Here is a 21488-nt window from a genome sequence, read left to right on the forward strand (position 1 = left end):
AATATTCGCAGATCTAATCATCTTATTTTAAGCCACAAATGATGTTGATATCTTAACAAAATCGGTTACTGACAACCGATTCAGAGTGGTCCCGATGTTGAATAGAGGATAGATTTTCAAACCAGTAGAGTTACCATATCAAGGATTGAAATATACTGAATTTAACCCGGTATGAGAAAATTCCAGTCAAGAAACACAAAATAACACATAGACAATGATTAAAACACAGTACCACTTTATGACTTTATTTTACCACATTTTAAAATGACAAGTATTTCACAAACTGAGTTTTAAATCTGATTAAAATATTTCAAGTCCTGGATCCAGTTTTACAGTTAACAGCTACAGACATATTCTGAGGTTTTTGGGCTCGGAGCCCGGTTTTATATCGACTGATTTCAACTTCAACAAAGAGGTTGTAACTTAATTACCCCTGATTAATCGTCAATTGAATTCTCGTCGCCGGGTTCAAGAATTCCAGTTTATAAAACCGGCACCAGGGGTCAGGATTCGACCGGAACTGCGAAACGTTGATGATGATTTACACGACGAAATGAGTCGACGATATTTACACATAGTTCACTCGAACGAGTATAGATGGCGTATTATACAACACTGATACACGATTGGATGATAGTTTTTAGAATATGTCCATATCGTCCGGAGCGTCAAGGTCGCGATATTCGATTATCTGACGCGGATCTTGTTGACGTCTGCAAAAGAAAACGGAAAAAAAAAAAATTAATTCGATTTTTCGACCGACCGATGTTCGGATTTCTCTCAATAGATGGCGCCGTTACTGACCTCGAACCTCTCATGTGAGGATATGTTTGTCCTCGTCTGTGCATTTTATCTCGACCACCGAACGGTTCCCGGTCGAATCCACCTCCAAATGATTGACCTCCTCGACTCGTAGCTGAAATCACAAACATTTTAAAATCAATTATTATAGATTCATTTCACAACTTTTGGAACCGCGCAGTTTTTGTGAAAATCCAACAAAGGAAACAAATTCAACACTACAAGTCTAGTAAATGGTCCTAAATATTTGATTAGATCATGTCGTCTTAAGTCATTCGGCGGACGCGCATTTGAGACATTTGCATCTACAGTGTGGAACCTCTCCGTGATATTGACTCTCTGCCAGCATTCAAAGCACAGCTCAAGACATTTCTGTTCAAGTCACCATCTTCGTCTGGAGAGCGCCTTTGATAATAGCCCTGCTATTTACAAGGTGCTATAGAAATTTACAATCCTATCCTATCCTATTAGTCATATGTAAGTTAAACCTTTTAACTTTAGTTGATGACTTATCCACGTGACTTACAGTTAGCGAATAGAATTGGGAATAGAAATTAGGACTAGAAATGATGACTAGATGACTAGGAGAAATGATATCAGTTATGTGACGACTTTATCCGAATTATGACTTAAACTTATTAAATTGAATTAGAAATACAAATTGAGACTCAAAAATAGACATGACTTCACTTATGTGACGACTTTATCCAAATGACGACTTACACTTAGTGAATTGAATAAGAAATACAAATTGGGACTCAAAAATAGACACGACTTCAGTAATGTGACGACTTAAAGTTTGACAGCACGACTTATGCAGTATTTCCGGCTTATAACGTGCTTCTGACTGGGTTTAAGTGTAGCAGTATTAATAAAGAGATACCTTGTTTTCTGAACGTACGCAGTCCTCCTCCGGCTCCTTGCATCGAGCGTTGATTATACCCGCCTCCGGCGGACGGAGGACTCGATTGTTGCGCCGGTTGTTCTCGCGGTTCTTTCTTTACCGTGTTGCCGGGATGTTCGGGCAATAGAGGGCGCTTCGGATCGAATAGATAGTTGTTGAAAAATGTCACCTGTAAAAATTAACCGATACCATGCCATGCCGGATCACCGTATATAATAGGTATTCTGAAAGCATGCTATGCCGGTCGACCGTACTCACCACTTGTTTAACCTCCTCTATTTTCTCGCCGTGTTTGTTGAAGATGTGTTTCCGCACAAAGTCGGGACCTTTGAATTTTTTGCCGCTCAAAGGACACAGCCATTTGTCTTTAGCCATTTCCTGTGTGTTCGCTGTTACGAACTTTTCGACTTCAGTGAGAAATACAGTTAAACGAAATAACACACGCGTACATGCTTTTTTTTTCACATGAAACCACTGAAAAACTACTTATAACCTGAAACCTGAAATGAGTAATTTGATGATGTCATAGGGGAATTAATGGAGGCAGACATATTTTCTGGAAGTGTTTACATTATAATTTCACTGATAGGTAAATTGATGATGTCATATGGGGATTTCATGAAGACAGCCATCTTTCTAGAATTCAAAATCAACAATTTGATGATGTCATAGGGGGATTTCATGAAGACAGCCATCTTCCTAGAATTCAAAATCAACAATTTGATGATGCATTGGGGTATTTATGGAGGTAGACATCTTTCCTGGAAGTGCACATTAATCAAATCACTAATAGGTAATTTGATGACATCATAGGGGGATTTCATGACGACCGCCATCTTTCTAGAATTCAAAATCAACAATTTGATGATGTCATAGGGGGATTTCATGAAGACAGCCATCTTTCAAGAATTCAAAATCAACAATTTGATGATGCATTGGGGTATTTATGGAGGTAGACATCTTTCCTGGAAGTGCACATTAATCAAATCACTAATAGGTAATTTGATGACATCATAGGGGGATTTCATGACGACCGCCATCTTTCTAGAATTCAAAATCAACAATTTGATGATGTCATAGGGGGATTTCATGAAGACAGCCATCTTTCTAGAATTCAAAATCAACAATTTGATGATGTCATAGGGGGATTTATGGAGGTAGACATCTTTCCTGGAAGTGCACATTAATCAAATCACTAATAGGTAATTTGATGACATCATAGGGGGATTTCATGAAGACAGCCATCTTTCTAGAATTTAAAATCAGTTAATCAACAATTTGATAATGTCATAGGTGGAATGAGAGGTATTTAAGATGATAAGTAAAAGGATATGCCTCGATATCTTTCAGCCCTAGTTTCAGAGCCTCTGCCGTATCTAGTTTATCTTTGTAATTCACAAACGTATCGATCTTGTTGCTGAACGTGTTCAGATATTCATTTACTACAAAAATACAAAATACAATTTCAAAATACTGACAAAATCACGCGGGAAAAAGTTTCAAGTTAAAACAAGTCTATGAAACCAGAATTAAAACGAACACCAGCAAGAATAAAGTTAAAACTGGAGCCAGTTACTCGAAAGTTGGTTGGTTAGAGTTAAACCAGCAGATAAATACCATTTCATATACTGTGTCAAATGCATTTGGATTGTTATCGTGTCCATCGGTTAACTTACTTTAGAGCAACCAGCTCCTGGGGCCAGTTGCATAGTCATGGCTTAGATTTAAGACTTGTCTAAGACCAACTTAGTTCTATAGCGAATCTAACAATTTAAGACCAGTGTTAAGATTTAAGACCACTTTTGGACTTAAGTCAAGACTGTGCAACTGGGCCCTAGGATCCGTAATCAAGACTTAAGTCCAAAAGTGGTCTTAAATCTTAAGACTGATATCTTAGGTCTGTTAATCGGGCTCTAGAACAAAGTCGGTCTTAAGTCTAACCCATGAGCATGGAACCGGTCCCCCCGGTTTATAGAACCGGCAACTGTAACGTACCGTCGGTTTGAGTGAAATTGCCCGAGGTTGGTAGCGGCCCGCGGGCGTGTATGATACCGCATCGATGAGGCATCTCATCCTCGTTCGGGTACTCGGATGCGCTGTAATAATCCAACGAGTAAACTACTCGTAAATACAGAATCAATCGATCTAAAACCTGATTCAACTGCGGCTCGTGATCGATCGCTATTTCTGGATTTTCTTCTTTCGGTTTGTCGTCGACCGGTTGCCCTTTTAATAAACGATAACAAAATCATTAAACATTAGAAAATCAAATGGCATTAGAAAGTGGCCGAGTCAGATTCGACGATCATTCCTGAATAAGGAGTTTTCAAGGAGAAAATTTCAAATTTCAAGGAAGCATCTGCATCATATTCATATTGCATATAAGGAGCTTTGAAGGAGTTTTAAAGGAGAAAATTTCAAATTCGACACCTATTAAGGCATAGTTTACTGTACCACTTGTCACAGGTTTCGTACAGATCAGCCATTCCGGGATGAACCGCAAGGCAATGAGTTTTGAAGGGGTTTTAAAGGAGAAAATTTATAATTTCTAGGAAGCTTCTGCATCACGTTCATATCCCAATTACTGTAGACTCCTGCTAAATCAGTTCCGTTTATCTCAGTGAAACATTTAATCTGGTGGCTTTTGTGAGCAAAATTTCATCCTTATACACTAGTAAACTCTGTTTCTAATTACGTAACCAACTAATTGGGTATAAAATCCTACTGTACAACTACAAACATTTCTAATTGCCTGTTTCTCAAAATTGAAGTTGTGGGAATTTTTGTTCAAATCAAAGGAGTTTGGAGCATTAAGGTAGCATCATGTGGCTGGGTCTTCCCTAGGGGGCATAGGGAGGTAAGTGGCAGAGTCTACTAGGGAGGAGGGGGAGGTATGTGGCAGAGTCTACTAGGGAGGAAGGGGTGTTACTTACCCAATAATTCCTCCTCTTCATAACTTCCCTCTTCAACTAAATAATCAGTGATGTTTTTCAAGACGGGATTCTTCGAAACCAAACCAAACGTCTGCTTATAAAACACAATCATCATTCTAACAAAATCTCTTTACTTTAGTTCATTCTTAAAAGTTATCTCTCTTTTTATACGTTTAATATGTTTTACATCATTTTCATGCATTTTGGAGGTGAGGGGACTGCTCCTGACACTGATAGTGGAGAGTACTGCTCCAGGTACACAGGTGGTGAGGGGACTGCTCCTGACATTTGAAGGAGGGAAGAGGACTGCTCCTGACATTCAAGAACAGAGGACTGCTCAGGGTACTCAGGAGACCGCTCCAGGTACTGACAGGAGACGAGGGCACTGCTCCTGACACTCAAGGGCAGAGGACTGCTCCAGGTACTCAGGAGGTGAGGGGCCTGCTCCTGGACAGTCAGAGAGGACTGCTCCGGGTACTTGGAAGGAGACTGGTGCCGATACTCAGGAGGTGAGGGGCCTGCTCCTGGACAGTCAGAGAGGACTGCTCCGGGTACTTGGAAGGAGACTGGTGCCGATACTCAGGAGGTGAGGGGCCTGCTCCTGGACAGTCAGAGAGGACTGCTCCGGGTACTCAGAAGGAGACTGCCGCCGATACTCAGGAGGTGAGGGGCCTGTGCCTGTCATTCGACAGAGGATGGACTGCTCCGGGTACTCAGAAGGGGACAACTCCTACCTGTTTACCGGTATCTGTTTTCTCCTCTTCCTCCCACAGTTTCCACTTATTGTCGAAAGCCTGAATGATTTTCGCAGCGTTTTTCACGTCTTGTTTAACGATGTGTTTGTGAACGGCGAGACCGCTGACGAAACGAACTCGTTGTTTTAACTCGCGGTTTACGATCGCTCCCAACTCGCATTCGCGTAACTACAATTCAAATCAACACGTTTCGTAATGCAAACAATAGATGGCGTCTGGGTGAGGTTTCGTACTAAGACTAAACTACCTCGTATCTCTCCATTGTTATAATTTTCACCAAAACGTCAAAAATTGAAGTTTTGATTGAAAATGAACTAGAAATTATTCCGATTTAGAGAGGAGTATCTTTTGGTATTTTTGGGATCAGTAATTGAGGATTCAAAAACAAGTAGAAATTAATAACCAATAATGATATACAATTCCTTATATAGCGTGGTTCTAAATTCTTAACCACTTAGCTACTCTCAAATAGTAGACTTAGGTCGAGGAATAGCACACCCTACGAAGTGGGTTTCTGATTAGCGAGGCACTGTGAGGGGCAATGTGAGGAAACGAGGCGCTGTCAGGATGAACTCTTTGAGACGCAGATCAACGAAGGCTAGCTAGGTAGAACACACTTTACGACAAGAGGGGAAGTAGGTGAAGCTGGTCTAATGCGTAAGAAGGGGGGGAGGGTTACTTATGATCATACTTTACAACAAGGGGGGTAGTAGGTGAAGCTGGTCTAATGGGTAAGGGGGGGAGGGTTACTTATGATCATACTCTACGACAAGGGGGGTAGTAGGTGAAGCTGGTCTAATGGGTAAGGGGGGGGGAGGGTTACTTACGCGAATATTATTGAGATTCCAGCAGATATCTTTAATATTAACCGACCGATCGAATGTGACCCAGCCACGACGGAAGAACCGGCGTTCCGGCTGCGGGTCTTGTAACGCCACGCGAATAAATCCCGGATAACGTTTACAAACCTGAAACACAAACAACCAGTAGGTCATAGACGATTCAATCACTAGGGGGCGCTGGTGAGCGTCCGCTAGGTGGCGTTACTTACAGCTTCGACCTCTGATTTCGTGATACTAGGAGCGAGGTTTCTCAGGAAGATCGACGACGTTCGATGAAGTTCTTTCGGAAATTTCTGTTTTTCGGTGTCGACATCTTTTTCATCGGAATCCGCTGAAAATGGAGAGAAATAATTCACCGAGTTTTTGAATTTTTCAACTGTTTTTCTTGTTGAATTTAAATTTTTAAAATTTTCCGATTGAATTCTGACCTTCGTTTTCTTTTTTCGCAACCACTTCACCGTCCTCGGTGTCACACGACTCTTTAATAGCTGTTGTCGCCGTGGTTACCGCAGGTGGATTCTCGGTCGGTGTATCTGCTCCGTTAGTTTGCGATTCTACACCAGGTGGCGCCGGTTCGTTCGGGTCGGAGTTGGACTCGGATCCGGATTCCGATCCGGAACCCGTGTCGTAGTTATACTCGGATTTATCTCGTTTACGTTTTTTGCCCGTTTTTTTGCCGTCCGTTTCATCGATATCGGTAGTCGTCGTCGGCGACCCGTGCTCGGACGTCGTCGGGTCTTTATTCTGAAGAAATTCTCGAGCTTTTTTTATGATCTCTTCTTGAACCGGGGACATCGCTTTATCCTAACATACAAATACATACATCATCTTACAATTCATTTTACACTTACTAAAAATGTTTCAAAATATCATTTTAAGAACCAGTTCCACAGTTCAGAACCCAGTTCCACAGTTCTAGATCCAGTTCCACAGGTCAGGACCCAGTTCCACAGTTCTGAACCCAGTTCCACAGTTCAGGACCCAGTTTCACAGGTCAGGACCCAGTTCCACAGTTCAGGACCCAGTTCCACATTTCTGCATCCAGTTCCACAGTTCAGGACCCAGTTCCACATTTCTGCATCCAGTTCCACAGTTCAGGACCCAGTTCCACATTTCTGCATCCAGTTCCACAGTTCTAGATCCAGTTCCACAGTTACTGGATCCAGTTTCACAGTTCTGGACCCAGTTCCATAGTCCTGGACCCAGTTCCACAGTTCTGGACCCAGTTCCACAGTTCAGGAGTCAGATCCACAGTCCTGGACCAAGTTCCACAGTCCTGGACCCAGTTCTACAGTTCTGCATCCAGTTCCACAGTTCTAGATCCAGTTCTACAGTTCTGGACCCAGTTTCACAGTTCTGGACCCAGTTCCACAGTTCAGGAGTCAGATCCACAGTCCTGGACCAAGTTCCACAGTCCTGGACCCAGTTCTACAGTTCTGCATCCAGTTCCACAGTTCTAGATCCAGTTCCACAGTTACTGGATCCAGTTTCACAGTTCTGGACCCAGTTCCACAGTTCTGGACACAGTTCCACAGTTCTGGACTCAGTTCCACAGTTCAGGACCCTGTTCCACAGTTCAGGACTCAGTTCCACAGTTCAGGACCCTGTTCCACAGTTCAGGACCCAGTTTCACAGTTCAGGACCCAGGTCATAACTCTGTCTGCTGAACTTTAATTTTCAATTTTCTAACTAAACATAGAAGATACGAACCTCAGGTTTAGAGTCGCCAGTCTCATCTGCTGCCTCTTTCTGTTCAGACTCTTCGGTCTCTTCTTCCGGTTTAGGCTCAGACTGAACAAATGCCCTGAAATACACAATATACACTGCAGGTGGCGCTGCAAGCAATACGCACATTGCCGGATCCACTTCCACATGATCCACTTCCACAGTTGCGGGCAAATATTTATCAAAAACTGGGTTCAATCCAGATAAGAAAATCCAACATTATCAACACTATCATTATCAACACTAACACTATCATTAATTCCCTGACCCTCATAATACTGACCCGCTGTATTTTTTGATATCTTTAGCACATTCAGCGCTGTGACGTTGAGACTCTAACTGTTCCTCGGTCATATCCAACACTGTCAAATCGTAATCATCACCACCTTCTAACAGTATCACAACTACAAATATACAATTATCATCATCATCAAAGATGGCCGCCTATATTCAATCCTCCTATGACATCGAATTATCGCTTTAGACATGTCCATGTAAGATGGTTGCTACTATAAGTACCCCCTATGACATCACAAAATTGCCTAATACATGAACACACTTCTAGAAAAGATGTATACCACCATAAATCCTCCTATGACATCATTTATTATCAGTTCCAAAAAGATGGATTTCTGTGAATCGCGATATTGTCGTTTATAATCCAGTCACCCAGCAAGCGCCCCCTATCTGAGACAATCGAAACTTACCGGCGTCTAAGAATCTAACGATTTTATCGACGCAATCGTGATCTAAAGAATGTCCGTCGATGAACCCTTTATCGACGAGGTGTTGGAACACTTCGACGCGACGTTTCAGGACGGCGCGCTGGTCCTCGTGACGTTTCTCGCATTCCTCCGGGTGATACTTCGCTTTAAACCTAATAGAGGGAGCCACCGAAATAGAGAGAGAGAGAAAGAAAACAGACATCGATGAAAACAAAGGTTCGGAAAAAATGATCCCTCAATCTACAACGGAATCTACCTGGCACCCCCTCCTCCCTTCCTCCCTCCCCGCCAAACCTTTCATACATTTACAAACTCTTTTAGCACTGTTACGTATCTTACCGTTTATCGACCAATCAAATCCACTTATTATATATCGACGGCATTATTACGGTTGCCACGGTTACGCGCGTTTACACGAATGTTCGTTTTGGAACATATATTTTTTCGACCCTAATCTAAGCTATAACTTTTACTGATTTCTAATGCACTGCATTGTGCGCAGTGCCCTAAACTAATAACGGACGGACGGACGGTCGCTAGCGCGGACGATCCACGATCTATCTTCTCTCCGTTCCAACTCGTCGACGGCAACTCGCTATACGTATATATACATATATATATATATATATTGGTTTGTACGTATTTTTGTTTAACGCAGCTGTGGACAAAAGTGATTTTTTTAAAAAACGACATCAAGCAAGCAGAAAAGATAGAGAGAGAGAGTGAGCGTGCACACTTTCATTACAAATACACGCCTATCTTTAAATATCGAATGGATTGAGTCCGGCGTATTTTGTGCGTTTTCGTATCAAAAGTGTGCAGACCTTGAAACAAAAACAAAAATATCGATTAATATGAAATTAATATGAATAGGGATTCTAGACATTTCCCCACAGTCAAACCTAGTTACTACAGTGCTGTATATAGTAGTTTCATCGTATCCGTGTTTTAGTGAAACAGATTTTACCAGCCACCGGACCCGAGAAATATACCGTATTTTAGTGAAATATATTTTTTGGGAAATATTGCGTTTTACCGAGGTCGAAATGGCTACATTTTTTTAAAAATCATTTTTTTGTCTAGGCTGAACCACTTGGAATTGGGAGCAACTCTCTTGCATTCAACCCCGGCTTTATTATGGCAGTATCATGAAGGTACAACTAGATTTATTTGTTGCTAAGATGCTAAAAATCTAAATGAAACTATCCCACGTATAGGGTACAGTAAGAAATTTGCAAGTCAATATCAGAAGCTATTTAGGGTTTAAGAATACGAACAAGGTTGTGCAGAAAACCCTTTATCGCTGCTTTGCAGCTATATTCGATTTAATTCTTTTCTTGATTATCAATTTCGTCAACCTGGGATAAACGATCAAACTGTGGAGGCCAGGATACTGACAATAGATGATCTCGTAAATTGAGAGGATACTCTCTAGGGGCCAGGTTGTACAGTCGTGACTTGAAGTCCAAAAGTGGTCTTAAATCTTAAGACTGGTATTAAGTTGTAGTTAGATTGGCTATAGAACTAAGTTGGTCTTAGATTGAGGATTAAGCTATGACGATGGAACCGGCCCTAGATCAGCATTAGTTGAGGCTTGCACCCTCACCCTCACCCCCGCCCCCTTGTTGAGATAAAATATAATCAGAGATAGATATCTCACCATTCCTCATCTTTATGAGCCAAGAAGAATTCGTTAATTTGATCGCGATGAAATTCCAGTTTGTACTCGGCGAATTTTTTGACGGCTTCCTCGTCCGAGATGGAGTCGTCCTGCGAGGCGAGGAACTGTTTAAATGTCATCTGTAACGGTTGCGACGGATAATCCGGATTTGGCGGCCTGCACAAAAAGTAATTCAAGCGAATCATCAAATCTTTTTTTATCACGGTGTGTAGAATAAATTGCTTATGATGAGCACAAGCATTTTAACAAAACCTACACAGGACCGTAGCCAGCCATGTTTTTGCTAGTTCTATTTTCTTGAAAGAGGAACTTTTTTTTTCTAGAAAGAGGAACATTTGTAAGGTACCCACGCTAATGTCAGGTCCTGTGAGAAAATTATTGAAAATGAGATACAAAGAAAAGCAATTTCACAACTTCTAGCATATTTACATATTTAGGGTGAATATTCATTCAAACCCCCTAGCCTAAACTTTTTTCTTCTAAATATATACATGACTTTATTTGACAAAGAATTATAATGTTTAAAGTTTGCTCTGGTACAAAAAGTACACTAATAGCAACACCATAATGCAAGGTTCCTACAATTCCTGGTATCCAGAATTCAAGGACTTTTCAAGGAGTAATTTTCAAAATTCAAGGAGGTTTTTCGCGGTCATATATAAGGAAAAAAAGTCGAAAAATCAGAAACAAAATCCATGTTTTTCTCGAATTTTGATCAGTTGTTGTGTGTGCCGTTTTGGTTTTACATGTTTAAATGTTTTAAATCTCAAAGTGAAACAACTTTCACTCACAAGTCACACAATGAGGTATAATAGAATACACTGTCTTCTGAAAAGGACCTTTTGAAAATTTTTAATAGGACTTTCCCAGAATTTAAGGAGTTTCAAGGAGTTTATGGATATTTCTCAAAATTGAAGGATTTTCAAGGACCTTGAAAAATATATTCAAAAATCAAGGAGTTTTCAAGGATTCAAGGAGTTGTAGGGACCCTGTAATGATAATATTGTTAACAAGTAATCTTCTAAATATAGGCCTTCTGCTGTCGATGATTTAACTATGTATTCTAACACTTCATCATCAGAGTCAAACAAGAACGTTTTCAATTCCCTGACTGTTTTTTGCTCATTGAAATACTGAGATTAATGTCAGTCCCTTCCAGTAGCGTAGATGTGTACAAGATTCTAATCATTGATGTAAATATTTGCGAATACTTAAAATCTCCTTTATTTTTCAGTTGTCACCAGACGATATTTTTTTTTTAACAGTTAGTATCAAATTTCAAATTACCGTTTTTCGGGCATCGACGGAATTGGTTCACGTTCTCGATGTCTGTCCCTCGGTTCGCGGATATCGTGGTCCCATCCACCTCCGCCCTGACCTCCGAACGGCGGACCGTCGTAGTGACCATAACCACCAGGTTCATCCCTGAAATTATAACAATCATCTTCATGTAAGAGACCAGGGTCGACAGTGAGGGGAGGGAAGAGGGGCTGTGCAGGGAGTGGCTATACAGGGAGTGGGAGGCCGTTAGGGGAGGGCTGTGATGGGAGGAGTTGGAGGGCTGTGATGGGAGGAGTTGGAGGGACTGTGAGGGGAGGAGAGGGAGAGCTGTGAGGGGAGGAGTTGGAGGGACTGTGAGGGGAGGAGAGGGAGAGCTGTGAGGGGAGGAGTTGGAGGGACTGAGGGGAGGAGTTGGAGAGTTGTGAGGGGAGGTGTTAGAGGGACTGTGAGGGTAGGAGTTGGAGGGACTGTGAGGGGAGGAGTTGGAGGGACTGTGAGGGGAGGAGTTGGAGGGACTGTGAGGGGAACCCTTACCATTCTCTTGATCTCATACGTTTATGAGGGGGACTACGAGGGGGTGGACTGTTATAACGGTCTCCACGGCGACGGTCGTATTCTCTGTTATAAGAGTCTCTGCGATCATGATCGATTCCACGTCGACCCCAACTATCTCCGCCACGTCTACAACAATCAAAAATACCATCGTCAACGGCAACATATATAATCATTACAGACAAAAATCAAGAAAGTATTGATTATCGAGATCGGCTCCGTGATTACCGCAATGGACCTACCACCCCTGCTCATGTAATAATGAGACATACCTGCCACCCCCGTCATCCCATTGATCACGACGACCGCGTTCCTCGCGTCTCTCGTAGTCGTTTCGTTCCCGGCGGAATTTATCGCGACTTCGACGTCGCTGCTCGTATTCCTCGTCGCTATCCATCGTCGTCTGCTCGATATCAATTCAACTACAATCAAAACGATTTTATTAGATTAACAAATCATGTCCCCGACGAGTGAATTCTTCAAACTGGGCACCAAACCGGTATTCTTCCCGAATATATTTCACTTCTGCGTCAATTTTAATAATGAACTGAACCGATATTGATAAACAGAACGAAATGTCAAGGACACAATGCAACAATACAATATACAGTGAATGTAAGCGCTGTTAACACAGACTATTACTATTCTCTATTCTCTTTTCATTCGTTTTTAAACTCGATTCTAAACCGTTTTGAATGAAGTAAAGATCGTTTTCGGACGGCCACAGTTTGCATTCACTTTAAAACGCTGAACATTTAACTTACTTGAGTCAGATTTCACGATTAAAAACCTTTATTTGTTCAGATTTTAATCAATTTCAGATCGGTATTAAGCGACGCTCAACGCAATCCGTCAAAACCCGCGTCGGGTGGGATTCAATTCGCGCGTCGCTGACCGGTAGACTGGCTGCCTGTCCCAAATATTGAACACGGTAACCAGTCTAGTGAATAGGTTTCTTCTATCACATCACCAACGCCGCTGCGTCACGATGTATAGGGGACCTAATTTTTTTTTTGATTTACCGATAGAATTCCCCTAGAGTCCCTATCACTGTATTTTAAATACTTGCTACGCCTGAATTTATCAATAAATAAATTAAATTTGGATTTACGTACAGTACTTAACGCAATCCCCCAGAACCGTTAAAGGCTCTAGAAGCAGTCCTTCAGATCCCTAAATGAAGTTATTTGATATTTTTTGGAAATTCGCTTCTTATTCCTGTGTACGATAATTATGGTTCTTCTGGGTAAGTAAATTTGAAACATCTATTTTAAATGAGTATATATTTCCTATGAATTTGGGTTTCCACTGCAGGGCATAGTAGGGGTTACTCTCTCTAAACTTTAGTTAGTCTCATTGAAGAATCTACGACTACCTACGAAACCATGACGCCAATAAATAAGGTCAAATTTAAATATATTGTACATATTCCTAAATAACTGGACTAAATTTGATTATATTTAAGGTTTAGAAGTTTCCTCGGTTCAGGAACTGGTTGAGAACGCGAGTGGCTCCAATACAGTGTATTTTGGTAAGCGGGTTGTTTGTGTTTATGTGATTGTAGATTTTCCTGATGATCAGCCGATTGTTGTTTATGTGATTGTAGATTTTCCCGATGATCAGCTGATTGATTGTTTTTATGTGATTGTAGATTTTCCCGATGATCAACTGATTGGTTGTTTAGAAGGCAATCTACATGTTCTAGACTCATTGATCAGTAAAGTGGATGATGTTACTTGGCAACGCTGGAATCAACAGAGAACAATGGCTTCCGATAACACAGCGCCGACAGGAGACTGTACCGGTTAGTAACCCTGTTCACCCTTCTCAGCCTGGACCCTGTTCACCCCTCTCAGCCTGGACCCTATTCCCCCCTCTCAGCCTGGACCCTGTTCCCCCCTCTCAGCCTGGACCCTGTTCATCCCTCTCAGCCTGGAGCCTGTTCCCCCCTCAGCCTGGACCCTATTCCCCCCTCTCAGCCTGGACCCTGTTCACCCCTCTCAGCCTGGACCCTATTCCCCCCTCTCAGCCTGGACCCTGTTCCCCCCTCTCAGCCTGGACCCTGTTCATCCCTCTCAGCCTGGAGCCTGTTCCCCCCTCAGCCTGGACCCTATTCCCCCCTCTCAGCCTGGACCCTGTTCACCCCTCTCAGCCTGGACCCTGTTCACCCCTCTCAGCCTGGACACTGTTCACCCCTCTCAGCCTGGACCCTATTCCCCCCTCTCAGCCTGGACCCTGTTCACCCCTCTCAGCCTGGACCCTGCACCCCTCTCAGCCTGGACCCTATTCCCCCCTCTCAGCCTGGACCCTGTTAACCCCTCTCAGCCTGGACCCTGTTCACCCCTCTCAGCCTGGACCCTATTCCCCCCTCTCAGCCTGGACCCTGTTCACCCCTCTCAACCTGGACCCTGTTCACCCCTCTCAGCCTGGACCCTGTTCACCCCTCTCAGCCTGGACCCTGTTCACCCCTCTCAGCCTGGACCCTGTTCCCCCCTCAGCCTGGACCCTGTTCTCCCTGTCAGCCTGGACCCTGTTCACCCCTCTTAGCCTGGACACTGTTCACCCCTCTCAGCCTGGACCCTGCACCCCTCTCAGCCTGGACCCTATTCCCCCCTCTCAGCCTGGACCCTGTTAACCCCTCTCAGCCTGGACCCTGTTCCCCCCTCTCAGCCTGGACCCTATTCCCCCCTCTCAGCCTGGACCCTGTTAACCCCTCTCAGCCTGGACCCTGTTCCCCCCTCTCAGCCTGGACCCTATTCACCCCTCTCAGCCTGGACCCTATTCCCCCTCTCAGCCTGGACCCTGTTCACCCCTCTCAACCTGGACCCTGTTAACCCCTCTCAGCCTGGACCCTGTTCACCCCTCTCAGCCTGGACCCTATTCCTCCCTCTCAGCCTGGACCCTGCACACCTCTCAGCCTGGACCCTGTTCACCCCTCTCAGCCTAGACCCTGTTCACCCCTCTCAGCCTGGACCCTGTTCACCCCTCTCAGCCTGGACCCTGTTCATCCCTCTCAGCCTGGACCCTGTTCACCCCTCTCAGCCTGGACCCTGTTCCCCTCTCAGCCTGGACCCTGTTCACCCCTCTCAGCCTGGACCCTGTTCACCCCTCTCAGCCTGGACCCTGTTCCCCTCTCAGCCTGGACCCTGTTCACCCCTCTCAGCCTGGACCCTGCACCCCTCTCAGCCTGGACCCTGTTCACCCCTCTCAGCCTGGACCCTGTTCACCCCTCTCAGCCTGGACCCTGTTCACCCCTCTCAGCCTGGACCCTGTTCCCCCCTCAGCCTGGACCCTGTTCACCCCTCTCAGCCTGGACCCTGTTCACCCCTCTCAGCCTGGACCCTGTTCCCCCCTCAGCCTGGACCCTGTTAACCCCTCTCAGCCTGGACCCTGTTCACCCCTCTCAGCCTGGACCCTATTCCTCCCTCTCAGCCTGGACCCTGCACACCTCTCAGCCTGGACCCTGTTCACCCCTCTCAGCCTGGAGCCTGTTAACCCCTCTCAGCCTGAACCCTGTTCACCCCTCTCAGCCTGGACCCTGCACCCCTCTCAGCCTGGACCCTGTTCACCCCTCTCAGCCTGGACCCTGTTAACCCCTCTCAGCCTGGACCCTGTTCACCCCTCTCAGCCTGGACCCAGAAATCCACTCAACTTGGTCCCAGCACCCCCATCCCTTCTGACTGAACCCTGCACTTGTCATTCGCTGGCCCCTTTATTTTATGAGGTGTGATTTTATCTGTTACAGATGAACAGCAGCAGCAGCAGCAGCAGCTACAGGGATCAGGACAATCAGACATTCACAGCAACATACTGAAATATTTAAACTCTGCATCGCTTGCCGCAGCAGGTCGCGGTACTCCATGCGTCCTTGACGATAATAAAAGCGCCGCAGTAACCGCGGACAACGACGACACGAACGACGCTTCGCAATTCAAACATAAAGAACTAGTAGCGCCATCTGACGGTGAATTCATTAGCAAAGAAGCAAGGGAACGCATCATAGAAATTATTATCGAACCGTTTAAAGGTACGGAGCTGGTGTACACTCCATATCAGTTTAACCCTTTCTTTGCTGTTACGCTTATTTCACCCAGTTCATATCAGTTTGTAAAATACTTTTGGAGCAAAATTTGGTTGTCATTTAGTCAATTAACTCAATTGAAAATGAATAAAGTTAGCCCCCGGGTTAAAGGTAATACCAGTCTATAAAACCGGACCCAGGATATTTTAGAATTTAATCGGGGAGTTTTTTGGCTAACATTTGATTAGTATCAGTGTGACCCTTAAATAACTGAGGCGGGTTGCATAGTCATGGCTTAGACTTAAGACAAGTCTAAGACCAACTTTGTTCTATAGCCGATCTAACAACTTGATACCAGTTTTATATATATTCAAACTTAACAATTCAAACTTAACCGTTTTAGGTATAAACTTTTTCGTGAAACTGGGCCCTGATCTATATTTGATTGAATGTCTCTCTTGTTATCGAGGTTTGTTTTTGTTTGTTTCAGAGATGAAACAGAAAGAGAAATTACTCGAGTTATTGGCAAGTAAAGAGAACAGTTGTGTTTGTACGGTTTGCGGGAAAGGTTTCGCTTGGCGCAGCATTCTCGAAAAACACATGACATCGCAACATCCCGACGAGACTCAGACAAAACAGGAGCACTCCGAGATGGAGCAGACCGAGTTGGAGCATATCGAAAATGAGCACGTTGAAATGGAGCAAACCGAATTAGAGACCGACGAATCATCAACAATGAAAACAGTTTCGGAGCGGATAGAATCAACTGTTTCCGATGGCAACGTGTCCGAACTTACAAACACGCGCGCAACAATGAAACCGACGGTTACCGCGGTGACCGCAACTAAGTCGAATCGACGTAAAATATCGAAATGTCAAATTTGCGATGAAGAATTCGCGGAATCGAAACAATTGTCGAATCATTTACGAATCGAGCACAAAGACGAATCGTCGCGTTACGAGTGCGAATTCTGCGATCGACGATTCACGAGAATCGATCATTTCAAGTTGCACGTAATGAATCACACGGGATTCCGACCGTTCATCTGCGAGTTTTGCGCGAAGGGTTTCAAAACGCGAGCCGAACTGAAGAAACACATGTTGAAACACGAAACGTCGGGTGGACCGTTACAATGCGAGTATTGCGAGAAAACGCTGTGGCGCCGCGAGAACATGGATCTACACATGAGAACGCACACCGGCGATAAACTATTCAAGTGCGGCGTGTGCGATAAACTGTGGACGACTCGTCACGCGTTGAAACAACACGAACTGACGCACACCGATCATAAACCGTTCGTCTGCGAACACTGCGGTAAAACCTGCTCGAATAAAGGTAATCTCGGTAAACATATCGCGTCGATGCATCCGCCCGAACTGTTCATAGAGGGCGTTACTAGCGAATCGTCGAGCGGCGATTGTTCGTTCGCGTGCGACGTGTGCGGAAAGTCGTTTTCGTCGTTGGCGTTGGCGACGCGTCATATGGAACGGCACACGGCGGTTAAAAAGCACCGATGCGACGTGTGCGCGAAATCGTTCTCGTCGAAGCACACGCTCGCGACTCATATGCAGCTACACGACGGCACGCAGCCGTTCGTGTGTGCCGTGTGCGGTAAGGGTTTCTCGAGACGGCAGCAGCTCACGGAACACGTTATGTTGCACACCGGTGAACGTCCGTTCCCGTGTTCCACGTGCGAAAAACGCTTCACAACGGCGGCGAAACTGAAGGTACACGAGCGTGTGCACACCGGCGAAAAACCGTTTAAATGCAGCGTGTGCGGTAAGGCGTTTAACCGAGCCGATAAACTCACAACTCATTATAAACAAACTCATAAATCTGGTGTTCAGAATGCTGTCGAAATGTATATAGCTTATGAATAACAGCCTCAAATATTCATATCCGGTACTAGTAACTGGTTCTACAGTTCTGGATCCAGTTCTGCTGGTTCCACAGTTCTGAGCCCAGTTCTGCTGTTCTAGTTCCAGTTCCACAGTTCTGGATCCAGTTCCACAGTTCTGGATCCAGTTCCACAGTTCTGAATCCAGGTTCACAGTTCTGGATCCAGTTCCACAGTTCTGGATATAGTTCCATAGTTCCGGATCCAGTTCCACAGTTCTGAATCCAGTTCCACAGTTCTGGATCCAGTTTTTACAGTTCTGAATCCAGGTTCACAGTTCTGGATCCAGTTCCACAGTTCTGGATCCAGTTCCACAGTTCTGCACTCAGTTCTACAGTACTGGACTCAGTTCTACAGTGCACGATCCACATCCTCAGTTCTGGTCTCGGCTTCACTGTTGTGGACTCAGTTCCACAGTTCTGGATCCAGCCCCACAGTTTAAGGCCCCTGTACGCAGCTCGAAATGTGTAATTGAAAATGAACTTATTCTTACTGTTGAAAACTTGAACTGAATTTCACTGAATTTAAATTTGTAAACTAATAAAATGAATCAATAAAACATCAATGTATTTTTGACTTTAATTACTGGTTAATCTATTAATTTAATTTGCTGTAAATTTACTCAGTTTTGATTGGTTAGTCTGTTGAAATACCTTGTATTTGAGGCAATCAAATTGACCCTTACATCTCTGATTCAATCTAATTACTGATTAATTCATTCTGATTCAACGAAGATTAATGATATGTTGATTACATGTATGATTAAATGATTTTCAGAATTTAATAAAATTGAGACATATTGAAATAGAAAAACGAAATTAATCATCATTAGACTAATTTCAAGTCTAGTAGCTGCTACCGCCGCTGCTGCTGCTGCTGCTGCTTCCTGTGATTGCTTAGATCGGTTTACCCATACAAGGATAATGATTTGCCCCAATTCCACACAGTGGAACTCATGGATCCAGTTCCACACTCGTCAGTTTTAACACCCCGTCCCCAGAAGGCCGATTGGTACGAGCTGGACGCTGATCTCAAGTGCCGAGGGTTCTGGAATACCGTCGAGCTTTTAATTTTGGTATCAAGTTGATTTTGATTTGATTTGAACACTTTATTTTTCGAATATAATTTACAGCATAGTGTACAAAGCATAATACAAAATACAGTAAATTAGACCTGGAGGGGCCTGTAGAAACTAAGGAATAGTTTGTATAAAACAGGTCCCTCAAAAGAGAAAAGAAAAAAAGAGAAATGCAATAAAGTAAATAATATGCTCACAGTCAACCCTTAACACACAAAATGCAATCAAAGTAAACTATGATAACAGCTTGATTAAGATATAATCATTTAATAAGCCAGTTATTTTCTGAAATATTCCAAAAACAATAATTTTAGTTCGAATAACTGTATGATAAAATCAAGCACAAAGTTGCTTTCTTTAATTTCTTAGGAACAGTTTAGAATTTTCTGAAAGTTCTGAGGTGATTTTGATTTTGAATGGTCTTATCATATTAGGATGAACATCTGAAGCGTGGTCGTTTTCTATGTGGAGGATTACAAATTTAGAGATATAGGAAAATTTTTTTGAATCATTAATTTTATTCATTTTTCGCTTGTTATCATCCAACATTATTGAACGGATTACGGTAATTAAAAACCGAAAGATGATGAATATGGAACGCTTAATGTCCGACAGCTTCGGAGTTCATCTAACTCCATCATCTGATGGTTGAGTTTAGATAAACCCCGAAAATATCAGCTGGTGGTTTTAGGGTAGCCTAAGACGGATAGGGCAGGGGTGGCCGGAGCTTATTTATTTCAGTCCGTCCATAGGAAATCTCACTGGTCCTAGTCGTAAAGATATTCGGTTTTATGCCGTCGCGAATAGATTTTCGCTATAAGCTATGAACGAAGCCATAAACGCATCTTATCAAGGACGGACGTGGATAAAACTAAAATGATCAAATAAAGTTGTTTTGGTCGAAAAATGTGCGGAACTATTGGTAAAATATTGGTCCGGCCAATAACGCCCCAAACGGCCGGTTCCGCATGGAGGGGTGGAGTAGGAATTGATGGAGTAGGGAAGGGTAAGGTCTATCAGTATGGGATAAGGTTATCTGGTGTAGTTGGAGAGAGTCCGTACGCCGAAGGTTCAATACACTGCGGTTAATCAGCTCTAGTACTGAAAATGACCATTCGTCCTATTTACTCGTGTTCTAGTCAGTAACCTGTTTGTGGTTTAGTTTCACGATCGGATATTTTCACAAACCACAATTTAAATAATTGGTATAAGCCCATTTGATTATAAAAAGCTTACCACCAACGATTAGGTAACTAACTACTCGTGTTCCGATGCTTGTCTTGTGAAATAAAGTTCTGTTCCAGCATATAAGCGTCAGATAAGAAACACGTCTTGTCTCTCTCCTTTCTCTCCTCACATCATCTTGAACTATCACCTTATCGCACAGTGTGCACAGCCCAGGGGTGGATCAAGGGATCACTGTCGAGGGTTGTTGCGCAACTTAAAGGGCATTTTGAAAAATAGGGCATTCTGAAATTTTCGAAATCTGCCTTTTGCTGCAATTTCTAAGCGATTCAAGTCCTGACGCATAGTGCTTTCTAGCAAACTAACTGCATTGAGATGTGTAGTCTCCAGGTAATAAAGACAAAATCTTGAAGAATGTGCTTTTTGTTTGCTTTCTTTAAAATAATGGATTAAATGTGCCCTTATCTACTTAGGGCATAGAAAAAAAATGAAATCCGGCGTCGAACCCCCATCCAGGTGGCATCGAGACTCGCCACGGTACGAAAAGCTGCTGCCCCAAAACGGGTGTCGAGGGGGTCACCGGAATAAGAACCTTTAAAGAGCCGACCTCGACAGCCGTCATGAACTATCGCTAATTTTAGTGATATTTCGATCCGATAGATGGCGAACTAGTCGACGAGTGATGCGTGTCCGTTCTTGTTTCAGTCTCAGTTGAGTTAATGTGAACACTGACTCCGAATGGCGACTGTCAATGATTGTCATGACCAGTGTCCAGCAAGAAGAGATAGATTTTCCTTAGCCAGTGCCCAGTACGTCAAACACCAGAGGTCAGTTCCAAACGTGCCCTTAAATCTTAAGACTGGTCTTAAGTTGTTAGATTGGCTATAGAATCCAGTTGGTCTTAGACTGGTCATATAAGTCTTAGACAAAGACCAAGTCAGTTCTATAGAAAATCTAACAACTTAAGATCGGTCTTAAAATTTAAAACAACGGACTTAAGTCACGAAAGTACAACTGGCCCCAGTGACCAATTGCCCAAACATTGATTAAACAACGGATTAGTGGCAATTGAAATATCATAGTTACTATGTTAATATTGTCGACCCG

The 21488-nt window shown here is 43.5% G+C and overlaps 2 protein-coding genes across 2 annotated transcripts; one reads left to right on the forward strand and one right to left on the reverse strand.

Moving 5' to 3' along the window:
• Positions 1–218: 218 nt before the first annotated feature.
• Positions 219–13062, reverse strand: LOC141910084 (serrate RNA effector molecule homolog). Its single transcript, XM_074800800.1, has 19 exons — positions 12964–13062; positions 12472–12621; positions 12182–12328; positions 11654–11791; positions 10346–10522; positions 8668–8837; positions 8244–8364; positions 7946–8039; positions 6664–7039; positions 6445–6566; positions 6221–6361; positions 5373–5561; positions 4639–4729; positions 3701–3931; positions 3039–3147; positions 1964–2117; positions 1685–1874; positions 805–916; positions 219–713 (listed from the first exon to the last, which is right to left on the reverse strand). Exons 2-19 carry the CDS (start codon positions 12594–12596, stop codon positions 641–643), a joined length of 2760 nt encoding a protein of 919 aa, XP_074656901.1. The 5' UTR covers positions 12597–12621; positions 12964–13062; the 3' UTR covers positions 219–640.
• Positions 13063–13344: 282 nt separating this feature from the next.
• Positions 13345–18621, forward strand: LOC141910087 (uncharacterized). The gene is made up of 5 exons (XM_074800804.1): positions 13345–13445; positions 13665–13730; positions 13851–14003; positions 15945–16226; positions 16711–18621. The coding sequence occupies exons 1-5, from the start codon at positions 13433–13435 to the stop codon at positions 18099–18101; spliced, it is 1905 nt and encodes a 634-aa protein (XP_074656905.1). The 5' UTR covers positions 13345–13432; the 3' UTR covers positions 18102–18621.
• The last annotated feature ends 2867 nt before the right edge of the window (positions 18622–21488 follow it).

Source organism: Tubulanus polymorphus, chromosome 8 (genome assembly GCF_964204645.1).
Source record: "Tubulanus polymorphus chromosome 8, tnTubPoly1.2, whole genome shotgun sequence".
In the NCBI taxonomy this organism is placed as follows: domain Eukaryota; kingdom Metazoa; phylum Nemertea; class Palaeonemertea; order Tubulaniformes; family Tubulanidae; genus Tubulanus; species Tubulanus polymorphus.